This window comes from Gallus gallus, chromosome 31 (assembly GCF_016699485.2).
Source record: "Gallus gallus isolate bGalGal1 chromosome 31, bGalGal1.mat.broiler.GRCg7b, whole genome shotgun sequence".
Classification (NCBI taxonomy): Eukaryota; Metazoa; Chordata; class Aves; order Galliformes; family Phasianidae; genus Gallus; species Gallus gallus.
The window spans coordinates 7263-29529 of NC_052562.1; the positions used below are offsets into that span (position 1 = coordinate 7263).

Here is a 22267-nt window from a genome sequence, read left to right on the forward strand (position 1 = left end):
AATTTCTACTTTGCTTCGTATTGCAATAATGGGCGCACGCCCCCTACTGACAAGGGAGAAATTGCGCAGCTGGTCAGTGAAATCCATCCCCTTCCACCCCCTGGCTCCGACGCCGCTAAAGCCTCTCCTGGCACTCATTGCTTGAGCGTCTCAGGCTCGCAGTCTTCCGACGCTGTTGCTCCGTTGCACTTCCATAGCGATGGTTGCACTTCCACAGCTCCATTACACTTCCATAGCTATGGTGACACTTCCATAGCTCCATTACACTTCCATAGCTGTGGTTACACTTCCATAGCTATGGTTAAACTTCCATAGCTGTGGTTACACTTCCACAGCTCTGTTCCACTGCCATAGCTGTGGTTGCACTTCTACAGCTCCGTTACACTTCTACAGCTCCGTTACACTTCCATAGCTGTTGTTACACTTCCATAGCTATGGTTACACTTCCACAGCTCCATTACACTTCCACAGCTATGGTTGCACTTGCGGAGCTCCATTACACTTCCACAGCTCCATTACACTTCCATAGCTGTTGTTGCACTTCCATAGCTGTGTTACACTTCCGTACAACGTCTGTTACCAACCCATTGCCTTTGGGTGTTTTGTGGTCTTTTTATGACGATAGCAGGACAGTATTTTCAACAATCTGCACACTAGCCCTGTCCTGTACCGAACTCTCCCCTGCCTTATAGAACTACCTTACCTAGTGCCTGTGCCAGTTTTACCTAGGTCGGAGCGCCCCAGTCTCAACTTTACTCTGTTCAGCAGCTTTCTTTGCGAAAGGCAGCTTATCCTGTGCTACATACAGAAATACTGGAAACTTGCACTGCAAAAACACAGTCTGCCTCCCACAGTTTCCCCTCTTTCTTTTTACCCTTTTGTGTTTTTGCTCCAGACTATGAAGCACTTCTAATGTAAGAAAACTACCTTACTATGCATAGTAAGGGAGTTTTGATGGATAATACTAATTACTTCGATGATGGATAATAATAATTTATCAAAACTGATCATCTTGCTGTTCTGCGTACTCTGATAGATATGTTGATTATTAAGAATAACAATTTCTTCACCCTTGCACGCTTCATCCCAGTATGAACAAGTAGTAAGTCTTGACTCAGAGCATAATCAACACTAGAGGTTCCAAGCTACTAAGGGATGTGGGGAAGATGGGGAGGTTAGGTAAAAAGAAAAGAAAAGAATCATAGAATCATAGAATCGCTAAGGTTGGAAAAGACCCACAGGATCATCCAGTCCAACCATTCGCCCTTCACCAATGGTTCTCGCTAAACCATGTCCCTCAACACAACATCCAAACACTCTTTGAACACCACCAGGCTCGGTGACTCCACCACCTCTCTGGGCAGCCCGTTCCAGTGCCTGACCACCCTTTCAGACAAGTAGTATTTCCTAACGTCCAGCCTGAACCTTCCCTGGCGCAGCTTGAAGCCATTCCCTCCAGTCCTATCACTAGTCACCCGAGAGAAGAGGCTGACCCCCAGCTCACTACAACCTCCCTTCTGGTAGTTATAGAGAGCAATAAGGTCTCCCCTGGGCCTCCTCTTCTCTAGACTGAACAACCCCAGCTCCTTCAGCCGCTCCTCGTAAGGCCTGTGCTCCAGACCCCTCACCAGCTTTGTTGCCCTCCTCTGGACACGCTCCAGGGCCTCCATGTCTTTCTTACAGTGAGGGGCCCAAAACTGGACACCGTACTCAAGGTGCAGCCTCACCAGTGCTGAGGACAGGGGGATAATTACTTCCCTGTTCCTGCTGGCCACACTATTTCTGATCCAAGCCAGGATGCCAGTGGCCTTCTTGGCCACCTGGGCCCACTGCTGGCTCATGTTCAGTCTAGCGTCAATCAACACCCCCAGGTCCATTTCCTCTACACAGTCTTCCAACCACTCTGCCCCAAGCCTGTAGCGTTGCCTGGGGTTATTGCGGCCAAAGTGCAGGACCCGGCATTTGGTCTTGTTGAATCCCATCCCATTGGCTTCAGCCCAGCTATCCAACCTATCCAGATCCCTCCGTAGGGCTTCGCTACCCTCAGGCAGATCAACGCTTCCAGCCAGCTTGGTGTCATCTGCAAACTTACTGAGGGTGCACTCAATGCCCTCATCCAGGTCATCAATGAAGATATAAAACAGGACAGGCCCCAGCACCGACCTCTGGGGAACACCACTCGTGACCGGTCGCCAGCTGGATTTAACTCCATCCACCACCACTCTCTGGGCCCGGCCCTCCAGCCACTTCCTTACCCAGCCACGAGTGTATCTGTCCAAGCCACGGACTTGCGAGGAGAATACTGTGGGAGACAGTGTCAAAGGCTTTGCTGAAATCTAGGTGGACTACATCAACAGCCTTTCCCTCATCCACCAGACGGGTCACTAGATCATAGAAGGAGATCAGGTTGGTCAAGCAGGACCTGCCCTTCGTGAACCCATGCTGGCTAGGCCTGATCCCCCGCTTGTCCCGCACATGCCGTGTGATCTCCCTCAAGACAATCTGCTCCATAATCTTCCCCGGCACCGAGGTCAGGCTAACAGGCCTGTAGTTCCCCGGATCCTCCCTGCAGCCCTTCTTGTAGATGGGAGTCACACTGGCAAGCCTCCAGTCTTCTGGGACCTCTCCCGCCAACAAGGAGCGCTGATAGATGATGGAAAGCGGCTCGGCTATCACCTCCGCCAGTTCCCTCAGCACTCTCGGGTGAATCTCACCCGGTCCCATGGACTTGTGGCAGTGCAGATGGAGTAGCAGGTCCGTGACTGTTTCCGCCTGAATCGTGGGAGGTCTAGTCTGCTCCCCAGCCAAGGCTGCCAGGACAGAGAGTGGAGAAACCTGAGGATAACCGGTCTGACTTCTAAAGACAGATGTAAAGAAGGCATTCAGAACGTCTGCCTTTTCCTTATCCTCAGTGGCCACGTTCCCAGCCTCATCCAGTAGAGAATGGAGATTCTCCCTGGTCCTCCTCTTACTCTAGATATACTTGTGAAAGAGTTTCTCGTTCCCTTTTACCCCAGCAGCCAGGTTGAGCTCAAGCTGGGCTTTTGCCTTTCTGATTTTGGGAATCAGCCCGGGGGCAGTTCAAAGCAAGCGCATCCACCTTTGCAGAACCCTTGGCAATACACTCCCCAGCTGCAGGCAGGAGTGCTCTCGAGCCCTGGCGGGAAAGGTCTCTCAGGTGCCCTCGTGTTCCCCTTGCCCCTGCCTGCTCCTCGTCCCCACGGAGCTCCCCCGTGGTTCTGCCACGGAATTTCTGTTGCTGGGAGGGAGCTGTGGGGGTACGAGGTGACACACGACTTCTGCACAGGAAACGGGCACGGCCGGCAGAGGTGACTGTCATCCTGGGAGACCACTCCTGGAGAGCACGGGCCTACCGGGCCTCGGGAACAGCTCTCGCTGCCACCCAAATTCCTCCCGCAAAGCACAGCTCCAGCTGCCTCACGTTAGCTTATGGCGACAGACACGACACCAGCACACTGACTGGAAAGAACGCCAATTCTCTTTATTTTTATCTGGGATACTCTGCGTCCAGGCCTGGGGCCCCCAGTACAGGAAAGACGCAGACCTGTTGGATCAAGTCCAGAGGAGGGCCACAAAGATGATCAGAGGGCTGGAGCACCTCTCCTGTGAAGAAAGGTTGATGGAACTGGGCTTGTTTAGTTTGGAGAGGAGAAGGCTCCAGGGAGACCTCACTGCGGCCTTCCAATGCTTGAAGGGAAGAAATAAACTGGAGGGGAAACGGCTGTTTATACGAGGGTGGACAGTGATACGACAAGGGGGAATGGTTTGCAACTGAGAAAGGGGGGAAGAATTTGGTTAGATATTAGGGGGAGTTCTTCACTCCACGGAGGCTGGTGACAGCACCGGAACAGCCTGCCGAGAGGTGGTGGATGCCCCATCCCCAGAGGCATTCAAGGCCAGGCTGGATGTGGCTCTGGGCAGCCCGGACTGGTGGCTGGTAACCCTGCACATTGCAGGGGGGTGGAAACTAGATGATCTTCAAGGTCCTTTTCAACCCAGGCCATTCTACAAGTCTTTGATTCTACGATTTGCCATTCACAGGTGGAAATCCGGACAGCTTCCCAGCCCCCTTGCCGACAGCTCCAGCGCCGTCACCACTGTTGCCAGCACCTTCCCCTCTGGAGCGGTACGAGCATCGAGCACTAGGGAGGTGAAAAGGACAGTGCACGGAGCGTTACGGGCTGAGCGCAGGCAAGTACCGCAGGCTGGGCTTCCAGCCCGGCTCTCAGGATCTGCTGCCTATGCAGCTTACCAGGGGAGCTGCCGCTTCAGCTCCAGCTTCTGCCGGTTTCTTTCCGCGGTGTCAGCAAAAGCCTCTTGCTGATGGAGGTGGGGCTCCAACCTTTGGAGCACCTGAGCTGCTCGCGGGGAGAGGAGGCTGCAACCGGAGGACAAAGTCATCCCTCAGGCTCTGCTGAGCCCCCTCTGGCTCTCCCCTCACCCAGCCCCCCGCACCCCCGTGCTGCCGCGTGTCCCCACCCTTGCACCCCGCCAGCACTTTCTGGCCTGGGCCGTGCTCGTCCCCGAGCTGCAGGGTCCAGCTGCCCGAGTGCCTCAGGCAGCCAACAGAGCCCGCACACACTTACTCGGCATGCAGTGCCAGCTTGGTCGCTGTTCCCCATTTTACTTCCCGGCGGAGGATCCACATCCTTCCTCCACCTCCTCCTCACTTGCTGTCCCCGGGGCTGGGCTGGAGGACGCGGAGCCCACACGCTCGCACTGGCAAACCGCTGCCAAAGAGGAGACAGTGTCAGCAAAACGGCTGGGAGCACAGGGCTGTTTCCCACAGGCCCTCTGTCAAGGGCCCTGCTGTAGGCCCTGGCAAGCAGGAGACTCGGCCCTGCCAGCCCACGGCTGCCCGCCACCCTTCTCCCTGCGGGGCTGATGCCAAGCTCTCCTCCCAGGGAGGAGCAGGCCAGCCCCTGCTGTGCCGCTCGCTGCCCGTCCTGCTCCCCACCCCCTGAGCCCTGCTGAGCTCGCACCCTGGCTCAGAGGACGGCGGCTCTTGTCAGCAGGGTCGATCCCTGACAGTACCTGCAGTGGAGGCTGGTCCTCCCCTGCACTCCAGCCTTCCCATGCCGCTCTTTCTGCCCGCGTTTGCTCTACCTGCTGCTGGTACACGGGCCACGTGCGGTCTGCTTCATTCCACAGGGCAGACACTTCCCGGAGCTCCTGCAGAGAGACAGCAGCATACAGGATCAGCCTCAGCCCCTGGGGCCTTCCTTCAGCTCCACGCTCCTGCTCCTCGCCTCTGGAGGAGCAGGCCTGGCCTGTCGGCACTGCTTTGACCCTGAAGGATCAGGGGCCCCAAAGCCAGGCCAGGATCCGCAACTTGTGGCAAACATGGCTCACTGGTCGTATCCCACTCCCACAGCCCCTGCTCAAAATCAGGGTGCTGTGGCAGGTGGCAGGCCAGGAGGCGAGAAGAGACAGGGCAGGTGTGCAACACCCTCCAGCTACAGAGGAGCCGGAGGAGTGGGCAGAAATGAGAAATGATTGGCACCCAAAAGGCCTGTGCTCCAGATCACTGCACACGCAGAGGCTTTTGCTTCCCTCCGTGCGGAAGCACTCCAGGCCGGGCTGGATCAGGTTTAGAGCAGCCTGGTCTAGAGACAGGGGTCCCTGCCTACAGCAGGGGATTGCAACTAGGTGATCTGAATGGTCCCTCGCAACCCGCACTGTTCTGTGATTCTATGATGCTAACATTTGTGCAGTCTCAAGCAGCACAGTCCCTGCAGCAAGGCAGAGCCGGTACCTGCAGCACTCTCTTAGAGTCCTCTGTCGCAGGGAGTGCAGTGCTGGTCTGGGCAGGAGTAGATGGTTCCTTCTGTCCTGCTTGCTTTCTCCCGTGGGAGCTGCCTGCACACGGCGGGAGCACGCTGCAAACAGGCACAAGAGGAGTCTGCAGGAGCCTGGGACACCTTGGTCTCCCCCCATGCTCCCACAACCATAAAGATGGGCTCCGGTGCAACGTGGAGAGACCCCTGACGGGAGAAGAGCTTCTGCGATCAAGAGGGATCAGCATTCAGCTCCCCCAGGGATCGGGGACCAGGCTGGAACATGCAGCTGCTGTGCCTGCCGCAGGCAAGCATGCTGCACGCTCGCCGTCCCTGGAGAAGGACGGCCCCCACTGGGAAACACGTGTGTCAGGAGCCTTTCTGAATGCGCGGAGCTGGCAGGTCCAAGGAGGAGGCCACTCCTACACGAGCACACGCATCTCCTTCTTCTTTTTGCCCAAGGATCTCACCTGGCAGAAGGCTTCTTTGCCACATCTTGCTGCCTTGAGCCTGCCTGGTATTGCAGCAGCATGGAGGGGGGAAGTGTCTTCCGCTTCTGTAGCAGCCTGCCGGCAGTGCCCCCTGGAACCAAGAAAGGAAGAAGCTCTTCACAGCAGCCCCACGGGCGTGGCACGTGAACGTGGATCCGGCCACCCGGCATGGGACAGGGCCCGCCCTCCTGCTGCTGGGACCCTTTCCCTCACCTCTACTCATCTTCCGCGCCACTGCAGCGTTCCTTTCTGCGGCGGCCTCTGCTCTGCTCTTTTTCACAGCGAGCTGAAACCTGGAAACAAAGAGTGACAAGCCTTGAAAAGGATGACCTCCTACCCCATGCAGCTTGTCGGCGGTATTTATCTATGTGTTACGCAAAGCGTGGCACCCCTTCCCTTCCTGTCCATGCCAAACCAGCACATGTAGCCCAAATTCTTTTCCACGTGCAGGCCGTTCTCTCTGATGGGAATCGGGACCGGTTGGGCACCAGTAACACAACCTTGACTCCCCATCCCTCCGGGAGAAGACACACACAGCCAAAAGGCAGCAGTAGTGAAGCAGGAGCCAGGCTTTCCAGGATTTCTCCCCGACCGCATGCTGAGCACGGAGACCCAGCAGGGCACGTTCAGAAGGAGGAGGTGGGAAGGAAGCCCGTCTCCTGGCCAGCTAAGTGCTGCAGAGGAAATGCACTCACCTCGGCAACACCTGGATTCCATGAGCGGTAGTCTCTGACCCGAAGTCAGCAGAACGGGCCGGCCAAATTCTCTGCAAAGGGACACAGACCTGCTGGAGGCTTGCCTAGGCCATTTTTTTCATGGCTCTTGTTGACAGGAAGCAAGCCTGGCTCCCATGCCAAGAGAAAGCTGCTCTCCACCAAAGCCTCTTCCGGGAACATCAGAGCTTTGCTCTGCTCTGGAGGAGCTGGACGGCAAAATACTGAGGCCGTGCAAGGGCACTGCCAGGCTTGCCGCAGGGGCAGAGATCCAGGAAATCTCTGTGCCAGTGGAGAAAGCGGAGGGGGCAAGCGTGGGGAAAGGCATTTGACTGGCCTGCCACATCCAGGCTGGCCAGCGGTGATCTGATGGCGCACCCTCAAAACCTCCTCAAACTTACAGTGTGGAGCAGTGCAGTCAGGCTGGCATTGCTCTCCAGCGTTGTAATGCAGCTGGACAAGAACCTCATGCAGAGGAAGTCGTCCTCGTACGTCATAACGCCGATGTTCTTGAAGGCGAATGAGACGTGCGCCTTGTTCCTCAGGAGGTGACAGTACAAGAGGACGGTCTCTCGCACGCAGCGCTGCACCACGTGCAGCGAGATGCCGGTGGCTCGCGAGAGCTGCCGGTAGTTCAGCCGCTCAATCTTGACATCGTCTGCAAGGAGAAGGCACATCCTCACTGCCACAGCAAGCCACATTCCCATGCAACATTCATAACCAAGTCCCAAGGAGAAGGTCCTTTAGAGAAACAGCTCTTGGGCTGTCGTTGGGTTGGGTTGGGCTGTGGTTCCTTTTGGAGGAACTCACGCTGCACCCCGAGCTTTGCAGACAATTCTCTGCTGCTCCCAGCCGTTTCCAAAGAGCAGGGAGAACACGCCCGGCCGGACATGGGGCGGGAAGGGGAAGGTGGCCGCTGCCTTCTCACCGGGGATGATGTCGGTGGGCGACTGGAGGTCCTGCAGCCACAGCACCCCGATGTCCAGCTGGAAGACAGGTCTTCGGACCGACACCGCCACTTCTTTGCTGTGGAATTGCTCTCGGACCGCAGCAAAGAGCCCGAGTCCCGGGACCAGGACTCCCTGCACAGGGAAAAGACAGAAAGGCTGACGCGTGTGTACTTCAGGGGCAGCAAAAGCCACGCACATCAAGAGCAGGGCGGCACTGCTCTCCGCCCTCCCCGCTCCCAAAGGGCAGCGGGGCAAGATGGCGCTCTCTGGAAAGCTTTGGAAAAATCTGTGGTCCCTGCAATACCGCCACCTCCGCATAGTATTTCCCGACATCCCTTGGCTAGAGAGGAGCCCGGATATTTGCAGCACAGGGGACATTTACAGCCTGGGACTGATTCCCGAGGGTTATGCTTGGCGCAGGGCCAGAAAAAATCCCCCCTTTCTCCCTTTGCTCTCCCCATCCTGACCACCGGGCAGAGTGGAGCCCCTGCCTGTGCCAAACATTTGCTCAGGGCAGCTCTGGCCAAGAAGCTGCTCTGGGCACCCGGCTTGGGCTCACTGTGCTGCTGTGGTGCTCAGGGAGGGATTGCTCTGCGGGGCCCACGCTCTGGGCAGGACTGAACCTAGGGCCCTCTCCAGGGCGAGGGCCACCAGGACACCAGCCCACCTTGTCCAGCTTCATCTGTTCCAGGATGTAATCAGACACAGCATCCCAGATCGCCACAATCTCTGCAAAGGAAAGAAAAGACGTGTCAGGCTCCAGGCCAGCCTCTTCACAGCCTCTTGGCAAGCTCCTCACCCAGACAGTGATCGATACAGGCGCACGCAAACACCCCAGAAAAACACCACCATGGCTACAGAGCCGGCTGGGCTTTGCTCCAATTTCAGCCTTATGCAGAGCCCAGAGGGGAACCGGGGACATAGGAAGCCTCCGGGACATGGGATAAAGGAGAGCTGAGTTCCAGAGCTGGAACCTACGGAAACACCGTCTCCCAGGGAAACCTGGCCTTGGACCGCCCTATCACAGGGGACTCGCCATGCCTAAAGGAACCTGGGGGCTCTGGGCAGCTCTACTATCGGGACCTGGCTGCCACATCGTCCCCAGAGCCTAGCGGGACCCTTGGGCGGGGCTCTCGCAGCAGCCCCCAGCCACGTCCAGCCAACCGCAGAGAGCAGGAGCTGCGGCTTTTGACAGCTGTAACAGCCCCCTGCGATGCCTTGCCAAGGGGGCCCGGAAAGCCTGACCTTCGGCAGAGAGATGCAGGAGCGTTGGGAACGTGTAGACCAGCTCCGAGCTGATGGTCACAGTCCAGCAGCCTTCCATGTCGCTTGCCGGCAGCCCTCGGCTCGCAGCTAAGGATGCCCTCCCTGGCTCCTCAACCAACAGTTCTCTGCAAAGTGCCCCTGCTCCTCCACGCGTCACCGAGGGTCGCCCGGTGCAGCCTTGCTGCCCCTGACCTGACTCCTGGCCACAGAAGGACAGAGCCCCTGAGCAGTGCTCCAGCAGCGCCCAGGCCTTGCAGGGAAGTGCCGGCACTGCCGCTGCCCCAGGAAACACATCCTTGTGATGCAGTGCATCCCATTGTGACATCAGCCCGCGTCACCTGGAGCTCTGTTAGGTCACCGGCAGGGAGAGGGGATCTCCTCTTCCACGCGCGTCCAACCCGCAGCCTGGCCCAGCCTGCCCCGCTGCCGCCCCCTGCCCCGCCGAGCGGCCCGGCCCCGGGCGGGCACCCATTGCTCACAGCAACCCAACATCGGTGTGCAGCGGGCACTGGGCTGCTTACAGCCCAGTGGTGAGGTGCTGGCACAGGCTGCCCACACACAGACGCTGTGCACGCCCCGTCCCGACGGGTGTTCCAGTTCAGCCTGGGTGGCACCCTCAGCAACCTGACCTAGAGCCTGAGCTCGCTGTTGGCCGCTGCAGGCGGTTGGAACTAGGTGATCTTTGAGGCCCCCGCGTTCCGAAAGGCAGCCACGCGGCCTCCCCAGAGCCTTCTGTTCTCCGCGCTCAACAAGCCCAAATCTCTACGTCTCTCTCCAAAGGAGACCTTCCTGATGCTGGCCTTTCAAGTCACGTCCCCCACGTCCAAGTTACGTGCCCATCGTGTGCTAATGTCGTGGTGCCAATCAACGGCGTCAGCGGGAAGGGCAAAGACACCAACGTAAGGGATAGGCTTATTTTACTGCCTAGTACAAAATGCTACCAAAAAATAAAGCAGTGTCTAAAGCCAAAAGAGAAGCTTAACAGTGAAGGAAATAAGCAAGGCAGCGGGCCTAATCGTTGCTACACGAGCTCCGTGATTCAGAAAGACACATCACCAAGCGCCCGCACACCTCACCATCACCCAGATCCGCACTCACGGGGGAGCCCCGTTGGCAATGAGCATCTGGAGAAGCTCTCCCGGCCACTGGGGAGTTGTACAGCAATGCATCCATCCCGTGGGCGAGGTGTCCAAAGCCGCTGCAAGCAGGTCCAGCCTTGATGCCACTGAATGAACCGATCCACGTGGCAGTCCGGGGGAACACCAACACCCGGTGCCCTCTTTCTCCTCTTGCTTTTCTCCCCACAGCCTGGCCAGGGTTCGAGGAGAAACAAAAGGATTGTGCTCTCAGTTGTGCTGGACCACAGGCCTCTTTGGCAAGACTGTCTGCCCAGCCCCCCCGCGACAGGCTGCGCCGGGTAACAAACAGAGCAGCAAAGCTCCCCTCGGCTCCTTGGGGAGGGCCCGTCGTCGTCACGGAAACGCACTGTGACAGCACCCAGCTTCCAGCAGCCCGGTGATGTCAGCCGCGCTGTGACATCCTCCGCCTGCCCCGGAGCCCCAGCCTGCGAGCTTTCCCGGCCTCGCACACTAACCAGCCGAATCCTGCCGTGCCGGATGTGGCCCCTCCGGGCAGAAGCTCCGCCGCACGAACCCTCAGCGGAGGGGGCAGAGGCCTGCCAGCTCTGAGCCTCACCCGGCCGCGCTGCAGCCTGCCGGCCCGGGCTGGCCCGGTTGGGCCCCTCACAGTCCATTTCGGGCTCCCGCAGCGCACACGGCCGCCCTGCCTTTGTAAGCAGCCGCTTCAGCCGTGGGGCTGTGCCGGCTGCCATCGGCCCGGGGCCCCCTCGCGCCCACACCTCCCCCGCCCCCCCCGCACACGGGGCTCCGCACGGCCGCAGCCCCGCGCCGCTCCCGGCCCGCGCGCCTCACGGCAACGGCCGCGCAACGGCCCGGCCCGGCCCGGCCTCTCCTTGCTCAGCGCCAGCGCCGCCGGCTCCGATTGCCTGAGCGAGCGGCCGTTGGCAGCCGGCTCGGGCTCGGATTTCGCCCCTCGCTGCCGGCCGCGGGTGCGGGGCTCTGCCACGTGAGCTCTCCCCTCCCCCACACCCCTCCGCCGGGCGGTCAGAGACCCCTCCCGGCATTTCTTTCTGCGCCCACTGCCATGGCACGAAGCAGACCCGCGCTCTGTACGTCAGCTCCTTGCTGCTCTGCCGCCTCGCTGCGCTTTCTGCCGCGTTCCGCTGTCACTGTGGGAAGGAAGAGCAGATCCAGCAGAACGCCAGCGCTGCAGCCCTGTGCATCCCAGCCATTAACACAGCAGGCCGTGCAGTCGGCTGCACGTGGCTGCTTTCTGTGAGAAACGCTCAAGACCAACAATTTCTACTTTGCTTCGTATTGCAATAATGGGCGCACGCCCCCTACTGACAAGGGAGAAATTGCGCAGCTGGTCAGTGAAATCCATCCCCTTCCACCCCCTGGCTCCGACGCCGCTAAAGCCTCTCCTGGCACTCATTGCTTGAGCGTCTCAGGCTCGCAGTCTTCCGACGCTGTTGCTCCGTTGCACTTCCATAGCGATGGTTGCACTTCCACAGCTCCATTACACTTCCATAGCTATGGTGACACTTCCATAGCTCCATTACACTTCCATAGCTGTGGTTACACTTCCATAGCTATGGTTAAACTTCCATAGCTGTGGTTACACTTCCACAGCTCTGTTCCACTGCCATAGCTGTGGTTGCACTTCTACAGCTCCGTTACACTTCTACAGCTCCGTTACACTTCCATAGCTGTTGTTACACTTCCATAGCTATGGTTACACTTCCACAGCTCCATTACACTTCCACAGCTATGGTTGCACTTGCGGAGCTCCATTACACTTCCACAGCTCCATTACACTTCCATAGCTGTTGTTGCACTTCCATAGCTGTGTTACACTTCCGTACAACGTCTGTTACCAACCCATTGCCTTTGGGTGTTTTGTGGTCTTTTTATGACGATAGCAGGACAGTATTTTCAACAATCTGCACACTAGCCCTGTCCTGTACCGAACTCTCCCCTGCCTTATAGAACTACCTTACCTAGTGCCTGTGCCAGTTTTACCTAGGTCGGAGCGCCCCAGTCTCAACTTTACTCTGTTCAGCAGCTTTCTTTGCGAAAGGCAGCTTATCCTGTGCTACATACAGAAATACTGGAAACTTGCACTGCAAAAACACAGTCTGCCTCCCACAGTTTCCCCTCTTTCTTTTTACCCTTTTGTGTTTTTGCTCCAGACTATGAAGCACTTCTAATGTAAGAAAACTACCTTACTATGCATAGTAAGGGAGTTTTGATGGATAATACTAATTACTTCGATGATGGATAATAATAATTTATCAAAACTGATCATCTTGCTGTTCTGCGTACTCTGATAGATATGTTGATTATTAAGAATAACAATTTCTTCACCCTTGCACGCTTCATCCCAGTATGAACAAGTAGTAAGTCTTGACTCAGAGCATAATCAACACTAGAGGTTCCAAGCTACTAAGGGATGTGGGGAAGATGGGGAGGTTAGCAATAGTAAAGAAAGAGTCATAGAATCATAGAATCGCTAAGGTTGGAAAAGACCCACAGGATCATCCAGTCCAACCATTCGCCCTTCACCAATGGTTCTCGCTAAACCATGTCCCTCAACACAACATCCAAACACTCTTTGAACACCACCAGGCTCGGTGACTCCACCACCTCTCTGGGCAGCCCGTTCCAGTGCCTGACCACCCTTTCAGACAAGTAGTATTTCCTAACGTCCAGCCTGAACCTTCCCTGGCGCAGCTTGAAGCCATTCCCTCCAGTCCTATCACTAGTCACCCGAGAGAAGAGGCTGACCCCCAGCTCACTACAACCTCCCTTCTGGTAGTTATAGAGAGCAATAAGGTCTCCCCTGGGCCTCCTCTTCTCTAGACTGAACAACCCCAGCTCCTTCAGCCGCTCCTCGTAAGGCCTGTGCTCCAGACCCCTCACCAGCTTTGTTGCCCTCCTCTGGACACGCTCCAGGGCCTCCATGTCTTTCTTACAGTGAGGGGCCCAAAACTGGACACCGTACTCAAGGTGCAGCCTCACCAGTGCTGAGGACAGGGGGATAATTACTTCCCTGTTCCTGCTGGCCACACTATTTCTGATCCAAGCCAGGATGCCAGTGGCCTTCTTGGCCACCTGGGCCCACTGCTGGCTCATGTTCAGTCTAGCGTCAATCAACACCCCCAGGTCCATTTCCTCTACACAGTCTTCCAACCACTCTGCCCCAAGCCTGTAGCGTTGCCTGGGGTTATTGCGGCCAAAGTGCAGGACCCGGCATTTGGTCTTGTTGAATCCCATCCCATTGGCTTCAGCCCAGCTATCCAACCTATCCAGATCCCTCCGTAGGGCTTCGCTACCCTCAGGCAGATCAACGCTTCCAGCCAGCTTGGTGTCATCTGCAAACTTACTGAGGGTGCACTCAATGCCCTCATCCAGGTCATCAATGAAGATATAAAACAGGACAGGCCCCAGCACCGACCTCTGGGGAACACCACTCGTGACCGGTCGCCAGCTGGATTTAACTCCATCCACCACCACTCTCTGGGCCCGGCCCTCCAGCCACTTCCTTACCCAGCCACGAGTGTATCTGTCCAAGCCACGGACTTGCGAGGAGAATACTGTGGGAGACAGTGTCAAAGGCTTTGCTGAAATCTAGGTGGACTACATCAACAGCCTTTCCCTCATCCACCAGACGGGTCACTAGATCATAGAAGGAGATCAGGTTGGTCAAGCAGGACCTGCCCTTCGTGAACCCATGCTGGCTAGGCCTGATCCCCCGCTTGTCCCGCACATGCCGTGTGATCTCCCTCAAGACAATCTGCTCCATAATCTTCCCCGGCACCGAGGTCAGGCTAACAGGCCTGTAGTTCCCCGGATCCTCCCTGCAGCCCTTCTTGTAGATGGGAGTCACACTGGCAAGCCTCCAGTCTTCTGGGACCTCTCCCGCCAACAAGGAGCGCTGATAGATGATGGAAAGCGGCTCGGCTATCACCTCCGCCAGTTCCCTCAGCACTCTCGGGTGAATCTCACCCGGTCCCATGGACTTGTGGCAGTGCAGATGGAGTAGCAGGTCCGTGACTGTTTCCGCCTGAATCGTGGGAGGTCTAGTCTGCTCCCCAGCCAAGGCTGCCAGGACAGAGAGTGGAGAAACCTGAGGATAACCGGTCTGACTTCTAAAGACAGATGTAAAGAAGGCATTCAGAACGTCTGCCTTTTCCTTATCCTCAGTGGCCACGTTCCCAGCCTCATCCAGTAGAGAATGGAGATTCTCCCTGGTCCTCCTCTTACTCTAGATATACTTGTGAAAGAGTTTCTCGTTCCCTTTTACCCCAGCAGCCAGGTTGAGCTCAAGCTGGGCTTTTGCCTTTCTGATTTTGGGAATCAGCCCGGGGGCAGTTCAAAGCAAGCGCATCCACCTTTGCAGAACCCTTGGCAATACACTCCCCAGCTGCAGGCAGGAGTGCTCTCGAGCCCTGGCGGGAAAGGTCTCTCAGGTGCCCTCGTGTTCCCCTTGCCCCTGCCTGCTCCTCGTCCCCACGGAGCTCCCCCGTGGTTCTGCCACGGAATTTCTGTTGCTGGGAGGGAGCTGTGGGGGTACGAGGTGACACACGACTTCTGCACAGGAAACGGGCACGGCCGGCAGAGGTGACTGTCATCCTGGGAGACCACTCCTGGAGAGCACGGGCCTACCGGGCCTCGGGAACAGCTCTCGCTGCCGCCCAAATTCCTCCCGCAAAGCACAGCTCCAGCTGCCTCACGTTAGCTTATGGCGACAGACACGACACCAGCACACTGACTGGAAAGAACGCCAATTCTCTTTATTTTTATCTGGGATACTCTGCGTCCAGGCCTGGGGCCCCCAGTACAGGAAAGACGCAGACCTGTTGGATCAAGTCCAGAGGAGGGCCACAAAGATGATCAGAGGGCTGGAGCACCTCTCCTGTGAAGAAAGGTTGATGGAACTGGGCTTGTTTAGTTTGGAGAGGAGAAGGCTCCAGGGAGACCTCACTGCGGCCTTCCAATGCTTGAAGGGAAGAAATAAACTGGAGGGGAAACGGCTGTTTATACGAGGGTGGACAGTGATACGACAAGGGGGAATGGTTTGCAACTGAGAAAGGGGGGAAGAATTTGGTTAGATATTAGGGGGAGTTCTTCACTCCACGGAGGCTGGTGACGCACCGGAACAGCCTGCCGAGAGGTGGTGGATGCCCCATCCCCGGAGGCATTCAAGGCCAGGCTGGATGTGGCTCTGGGCAGCCCGGACTGGTGGCTGGTAACCCTGCACATTGCAGGGGGGTGGAAACTAGATGATCTTCAAGGTCCTTTTCAACCCAGGCCATTCTACAAGTCTTTGATTCTACGATTTGCCATTCACAGGTGGAAATCCGGACAGCTTCCCAGCCCCCTTGCCGACAGCTCCAGCACTGTTGCCAGCACCTTCCCCTCTGGAGCGGTACGAGCACCGAGCACTAGGGAGGTGAAAAGGACAGTGCACGGAGCGTTACGGGCTGAGCGCAGGCAAGTACCGCAGGCTGGGCTCCAGCCCGGCTCTCAGGATCTGCTGCCTATGCAGCTTACCAGGGGAGCTGCCGCTTCAGCTCCAGCTTCTGCCGGTTTCTTTCCGCGGTGTCAGCAAAAGCCTCTTGCTGATGGAGGTGGGGCTCCAACCTTTGGAGCACCTGAGCTGCTCGCGGGGAGAGGAGGCTGCAACCGGAGGACAAAGTCATCCCTCAGGCTCTGCTGAGCCCCCTCTGGCTCTCCCCTCACCCAGCCCCGCACCCCCGTGCTGCCGCGTGTCCCCACCCTTGCACCCCGCCAGCACTTTCTGGCCTGGGCCGTGCTCGTCCCCGAGCTGCAGGGTCACAGCTGCCCGAGTGCCTCAGGCAGCCAACAGAGCCCGCACACACTTACTCGGCATGCAGTGCCAGCTTGGTCGCTGTTCCCATTTTACTTCCCGGCGGAGGATCCACATCCTTCCTCCACCTCCTCCTCACTTGCTGTCCCCGGGGCTGGGCTGGAGGACGCGGAGCCCACACGCTCGCACTGGCAAACCGCTGCCAAAGAGGAGACAGTGTCAGCAAAACGGCTGGGAGCACAGGGCTGTTTCCCACAGGCCCTCTGTCAAGGGCCCTGCTGTAGGCCCTGGCAAGCAGGAGACTCGGCCCTGCCAGCCCACGGCTGCCCGCCACCCTTCTCCCTGCGGGGCTGATGCCAAGCTCTCCTCCCGGGGAGGAGCAGGCCAGCCCCTGCCGTGCCGCTCGCTGCCCGTCCTGCTCCCACCCCCTGAGCCCTGCTGAGCTCGCACCCTGGCTCAGAGGACGGCGGCTCTTGTCAGCAGGGTCGATCCCTGACAGTACCTGCAGTGGAGGCTGGTCCTCCCCTGCACTCCAGCCTTCCCATGCCGCTCTTTCTGCCCGCGTTTGCTCTACCTGCTGCTGGTACACGGGCCACGTGCGGTCTGCTTCATTCCACAGGGCAGACACTTCCCGGAGCTCCTGCAGAGAGACAGCAGCATACAGGATCAGCCTCAGCCCCTGGGGCCTTCCTTCAGCTCCACGCTCCTGCTCCTCGCCTCTGGAGGAGCAGGCCTGGCCTGTCGGCACTGCTTTGACCCTGAAGGATCAGGGGCCCCAAAGCCAGGCCAGGATCCGCAACTTGTGGCAAACATGGCTCACTGGTCGTATCCCACTCCCACAGCCCCTGCTCAAAATCAGGGTGCTGTGGCAGGTGGCAGGCCAGGAGGCGAGAAGAGACAGGGCAGGTGTGCAACACCCTCCAGCTACAGAGGAGCCGGAGGAGTGGGCAGAAATGAGAAATGATGGCACCCAAAGGCCTGTGCTCCAGATCACTGCACACGCAGAGGCTTTTGCTTCCCTCCGTGCGGAAGCACTCCAGGCCGGGCTGGATCAGGTTTAGAGCAGCCTGGTCTAGAGACAGGGGTCCCTGCCTACAGCAGGGGATTGCAACTAGGTGATCTGAATGGTCCCTCGCAACCCGCACTGTTCTGTGATTCTATGATGCTAACATTTGTGCAGTCTCAAGCAGCACAGTCCCTGCAGCAAGGCAGAGCCGGTACCTGCAGCACTCTCTTAGAGTCCTCTGTCGCAGGGAGTGCAGTGCTGGTCTGGGCAGGAGTAGATGGTTCCTTCTGTCCTGCTTGCTTTCTCCCGTGGGAGCTGCCTGCACACGGCGGGAGCACGCTGCAAACAGGCACAAGAGGAGTCTGCAGGAGCCTGGGACACCTTGGTCTCCCCCCATGCTCCCACAACCATAAAGATGGGCTCCGGTGCAACGTGGAGAGACCCCTGACGGGAGAAGAGCTTCTGCGATCAAGAGGGATCAGCATTCAGCTCCCCCAGGGATCGGGGACCAGGCTGGAACATGCAGCTGCTGTGCCTGCCGCAGGCAAGCATGCTGCACGCTCGCCGTCCCTGGAGAAGGACGGCCCCCACTGGGAAACACGTGTGTCAGGAGCCTTTCTGAATGCGCGGAGCTGGCAGGTCCAAGGAGGAGGCCACTCCTACACGAGCACACGCATCTCCTTCTTCTTTTTGCCCAAGGATCTCACCTGGCAGGCGGCTTCTTTGCCACATCTTGCTGCCTTGAGCCTGCCTGGTATTGCAGCAGCATGGAGGGGGGAAGTGTCTTCCGCTTCTGTAGCAGCCTGCCGGCAGTGCCCCCTGGAACCAAGAAAGGAAGAAGCTCTTCACAGCAGCCCCACGGGCGTGGCACGTGAACGTGGATCCGGCCACCCGGCATGGGACAGGGCCCGCCCTCCTGCTGCTGGGACCCTTTCCCTCACCTCTACTCATCTTCCGCGCCACTGCAGCGTTCCTTTCTGCGGCGGCCTCTGCTCTGCTCTTTTTCACAGCGAGCTGAAACCTGGAAACAAAGAGTGACAAGCCTTGAAAAGGATGACCTCCTACCCCATGCAGCTTGTCGGCGGTATTTATCTATGTGTTACGCAAAGCGTGGCACCCCTTCCCTTCCTGTCCATGCCAAACCAGCACATGTAGCCCAAATTCTTTTCCACGTGCAGGCCGTTCTCTCTGATGGGAATCGGGACCGGTTGGGCACCAGTAACACAACCTTGACTCCCCATCCCTCCGGGAGAAGACACACACAGCCAAAAGGCAGCAGTAGTGAAGCAGGAGCCAGGCTTTCCAGGATTTCTCCCCGACCGCATGCTGAGCACGGAGACCCAGCAGGGCACGTTCAGAAGGAGGAGGTGGGAAGGAAGCCCGTCTCCTGGCCAGCTAAGTGCTGCAGAGGAAATGCACTCACCTCGGCAACACCTGGATTCCATGAGCGGTAGTCTCTGACCCGAAGTCAGCAGAACGGGCCGGCCAAATTCTCTGCAAAGGGACACAGACCTGCTGGAGGCTTGCCTAGGCCATTTTTTTCATGGCTCTTGTTGACAGGAAGCAAGCCTGGCTCCCATGCCAAGAGAAAGCTGCTCTCCACCAAAGCCTCTTCCGGGAACATCAGAGCTTTGCTCTGCTCTGGAGGAGCTGGACGGCAAAATACTGAGGCCGTGCAAGGGCACTGCCAGGCTTGCCGCAGGGGCAGAGATCCAGGAAATCTCTGTGCCAGTGGAGAAAGCGGAGGGGGCAAGCGTGGGGAAAGGCATTTGACTGGCCTGCCACATCCAGGCTGGCCAGCGGTGATCTGATGGCGCACCCTCAAAACCTCCTCAAACTTACAGTGTGGAGCAGTGCAGTCAGGCTGGCATTGCTCTCCAGCGTTGTAATGCAGCTGGACAAGAACCTCATGCAGAGGAAGTCGTCCTCGTATGTCATAACGCCGATGTTCTTGAAGGCGAATGAGACGTGCGCCTTGTTCCTCAGGAGGTGACAGTACAAGAGGACGGTCTCTCGCACGCAGCGCTGCACCACGTGCAGCGAGATGCCGGTGGCTCGCGAGAGCTGCCGGTAGTTCAGCCGCTCAATCTTGACATCGTCTGCAAGGAGAAGGCACATCCTCACTGCCACAGCAAGCCACATTCCCATGCAACATTCATAACCAAGTCCCAAAGAGAAGGTCCTTTAGAGAAACAGCTCTTGGGCTGTCGTTGGGTTGGGTTGGGCTGTGGTTCCTTTTGGAGGAACTCACGCTGCACCCCGAGCTTTGCAGACAATTCTCTGCTGCTCCCAGCCGTTTCCAAAGAGCAGGGAGAACACGCCCGGCCGGACATGGGGCGGGAAGGGGAAGGTGGCCGCTGCCTTCTCACCGGGGATGATGTCGGTGGGCGACTGGAGGTCCTGCAGCCACAGCACCCCGAATGTCCAGCTGGAAGACAGGTCTTCGGACCGACACCGCCACTTCTTTGCTGTGGAATTGCTCTCGGACCGCAGCAAAGAGCCCGAGTCCCGGGACCAGGACTCCCTGCACAGGGAAAAGACAGAAAGGCTGACGCGTGTGTACTTCAGGGGCAGCAAAAGCCACGAACATCAAGAGCAGGGCGGCACTGCTCTCCGCCCTCCCCGCTCCCAAAGGGCAGCGGGGCAAGATGGCGCTCTCTGGAAAGCTTTGGAAAAATCTGTGGTCCCTGCAATACCGCCACCTCCGCATAGTACTTCCCGACATCCCTTGGCTAGAGAGGAGCCCGGATATTTGCAGCACAGGGGACATTTACAGCCTGGGACTGATTCCCGAGGGTTATGCTTGGCGCAGGGCCAGAAAAAATCCCCCCTTTCTCCCTTTGCTCTCCCCATCCTGACCACCGGGCAGAGTGGAGCCCCTGCCTGTGCCAAACATTTGCTCAGGGCAGCTCTGGCCTTGGGTTTCCCTCCCAGCTGGCCAAGAAGCTGCTCTGGGCACCCGGCTTGGGCTCACTGTGCTGCTGTGGTGCTCAGGGAGGGATTGCTCTGCGGGGCCCACGCTCTGGGCAGGACTGAACCTAGGGCCCTCTCCAGGGCGAGGGCCACCAGGACACCAGCCCACCTTGTCCAGCTTCATCTGTTCCAGGATGTAATCAGACACAGCATCCCAGATCGCCACAATCTCTGCAAAGGAAAGAAAAGACGTGTCAGGCTCCAGGCCAGCCTCTTCACAGCCTCTTGGCAAGCTCCTCACCCAGACAGTGATCGATACAGGCGCACGCAAACACCCCAGAAAAACACCACCATGGCTACAGAGCCGGCTGGGCTTTGCTCCAATTTCAGCCTTATGCAGAGCCCAGAGGGGAACCGGGGACATAGGAAGCCTCCGGGACATCGGATGGAGGAGAGCTGAGTTCCAGAGCTGGAACCTACGGAAACACCGTCTCCCAGGGAAACCTGGCCTTGGACCGCCCTATCACAGGGGACTCGCCATGCCTAAAGGAACCTGGGGGCTCTGGGCAGCTCTACTATCGGGACCTGGCTGCCACATCGTCCCCAGAGCCTAGCGGGACCCTTGGGCGGGGCTCTCGCAGCAGCCCCCAGCCACGTCCAGCCAACCGCAGAGAGCAGGAGCTGCGGCTTTTGACAGCTGTAACAGCCCCCTGCGATGCCTTGCCAAGGGGGCCCGGAAAGCCTGACCTTCGGCAGAGAGATGCAGGAGCGTTGGGAACGTGTAGACCAGCTCCGAGCTGATGGTCACAGTCCAGCAGCCTTCCATGTCGCTTGCCGGCAGCCCTCGGCTCGCAGCTAAGGATGCCCTCCCTGGCTCCTCAACCAACAGTTCTCTGCAAAGTGCCCCTGCTCCTCCACGCGTCACCGAGGGTCGCCCGGTGCAGCCTTGCTGCCCCTGACCTGACTCCTGGCCACAGAAGGACAGAGCCCCTGAGCAGTGCTCCAGCAGCGCCCAGGCCTTGCAGGGAAGTGCCGGCACTGCCGCTGCCCCAGGAAACACATCCTTGTGATGCAGTGCCTCCCATTGTGACATCAGCCCGCGTCACCTGGAGCTCTGTTAGGTCACCGGCAGGGAGAGGGGATCTCCTCTTCCACGCGCGTCCAACCCGCAGCCTGGCCCAGCCTGCCCCGCTGCCGCCCCCTGCCCCGCCGAGCGGCCCGGCCCCGGGCGGGCACCCATTGCTCACAGCAACCCAACATCGGTGTGCAGCGGGCACTGGGCTGCTTACAGCCCAGTGGTGAGGTGCTGGCACAGGCTGCCCACACACAGACGCTGTGCACGCCCCGTCCCGACGGGTGTTCCAGTTCAGCCTGGGTGGCACCCTCAGCAACCTGACCTAGAGCCTGAGCTCGCTGTTGGCCGCTGCAGGCGGTTGGAACTAGGTGATCTTTGAGGCCCCGCGTTCCGAAAGGCAGCCACGCGGCCTCCCCAGAGCCTTCTGTTCTCCGCGCTCAACAAGCCCAAATCTCTACGTCTCTCTCCAAAGGAGACCTTCCTGATGCTGGCCTTTCAAGTCACGTCCCCCACGTCCAAGTTACGTGCCCATCGTGTGCTAATGTCGTGGTGCCAATCAACGGCGTCAGCGGGAAGGGAAAAGACACCAACGTAAGGGATAGGCTTATTTTACTGCCTAGTACAAAATGCTACCAAAAAATAAAGCAGTGTCTAAAGCCAAAAGAGAAGCTTAACAGTGAAGGAAATAAGCAAGGCAGCGGGCCTAATCGTTGCTACACGAGCTCCGTGATTCAGAAAGACACATCACCAAGCGCCCGCACACCTCACCATCACCCAGATCCGCACTCACGGGGGAGCCCCGTTGGCAATGAGCATCTGGAGAAGCTCTCCCGGCCACTGGGGAGTTGTACAGCAATGCATCCATCCCGTGGGCGAGGTGTCCAAAGCCGCTGCAAGCAGGTCCAGCCTTGATGCCACTGAATGAACCGATCCACGTGGCAGTCCGGGGGAACACCAACACCCGGTGCCCTCTTTCTCCTCTTGCTTTTCTCCCCACAGCCTGGCCAGGGTTCGAGGAGAAACAAAAGGATTGTGCTCTCAGTTGTGCTGGACCACAGGCCTCTTTGGCAAGACTGTCTGCCCAGCCCCCCCGCGACAGGCTGCGCCGGGTAACAAACAGAGCAGCAAAGCTCCCCTCGGCTC

At 58.3% G+C, this 22267-nt stretch overlaps 2 protein-coding genes across 8 annotated transcripts; both read right to left on the reverse strand.

Moving 5' to 3' along the window:
• Positions 1-4003: 4003 nt before the first annotated feature.
• LOC121107826 (coiled-coil domain-containing protein 81-like) lies at positions 4004-11594 on the reverse strand. 7 transcript variants are annotated; one of them, XM_046904798.1, is made up of 13 exons: positions 11398-11594; positions 10295-10526; positions 8620-8681; positions 7931-8084; positions 7404-7660; positions 6985-7055; positions 6503-6582; positions 6269-6380; positions 5777-5900; positions 5056-5193; positions 4608-4751; positions 4274-4399; positions 4004-4163 (listed from the first exon to the last, which is right to left on the reverse strand). In XM_046904798.1, the coding sequence occupies exons 2-12, from the start codon at positions 10389-10391 to the stop codon at positions 4325-4327; spliced, it is 1314 nt and encodes a 437-aa protein (XP_046760754.1). In that variant the 5' UTR covers positions 10392-10526; positions 11398-11594; the 3' UTR covers positions 4004-4163; positions 4274-4324. The 7 variants fall into 7 exon arrangements, with proteins under 7 accessions (XP_046760754.1, XP_046760755.1, XP_046760750.1 ...); XM_046904799.1 differs by having other exon boundaries at positions 10290-10526; XM_046904794.1 differs by lacking the exon at positions 11398-11594 and adding an exon at positions 10813-11161.
• Positions 11595-15593: 3999 nt separating this feature from the next.
• LOC121107800 (coiled-coil domain-containing protein 81-like) lies at positions 15594-20875 on the reverse strand. Its single transcript, XM_040653970.1, has 12 exons — positions 20797-20875; positions 20211-20280; positions 19506-19660; positions 18979-19235; positions 18560-18630; positions 18078-18157; positions 17844-17955; positions 17352-17475; positions 16705-16770; positions 16187-16329; positions 15854-15979; positions 15594-15744 (listed from the first exon to the last, which is right to left on the reverse strand). The coding sequence occupies exons 1-12, from the start codon at positions 20873-20875 to the stop codon at positions 15633-15635; spliced, it is 1395 nt and encodes a 464-aa protein (XP_040509904.1). The 3' UTR covers positions 15594-15632.
• Positions 20876-22267: the final 1392 nt, after the last annotated feature.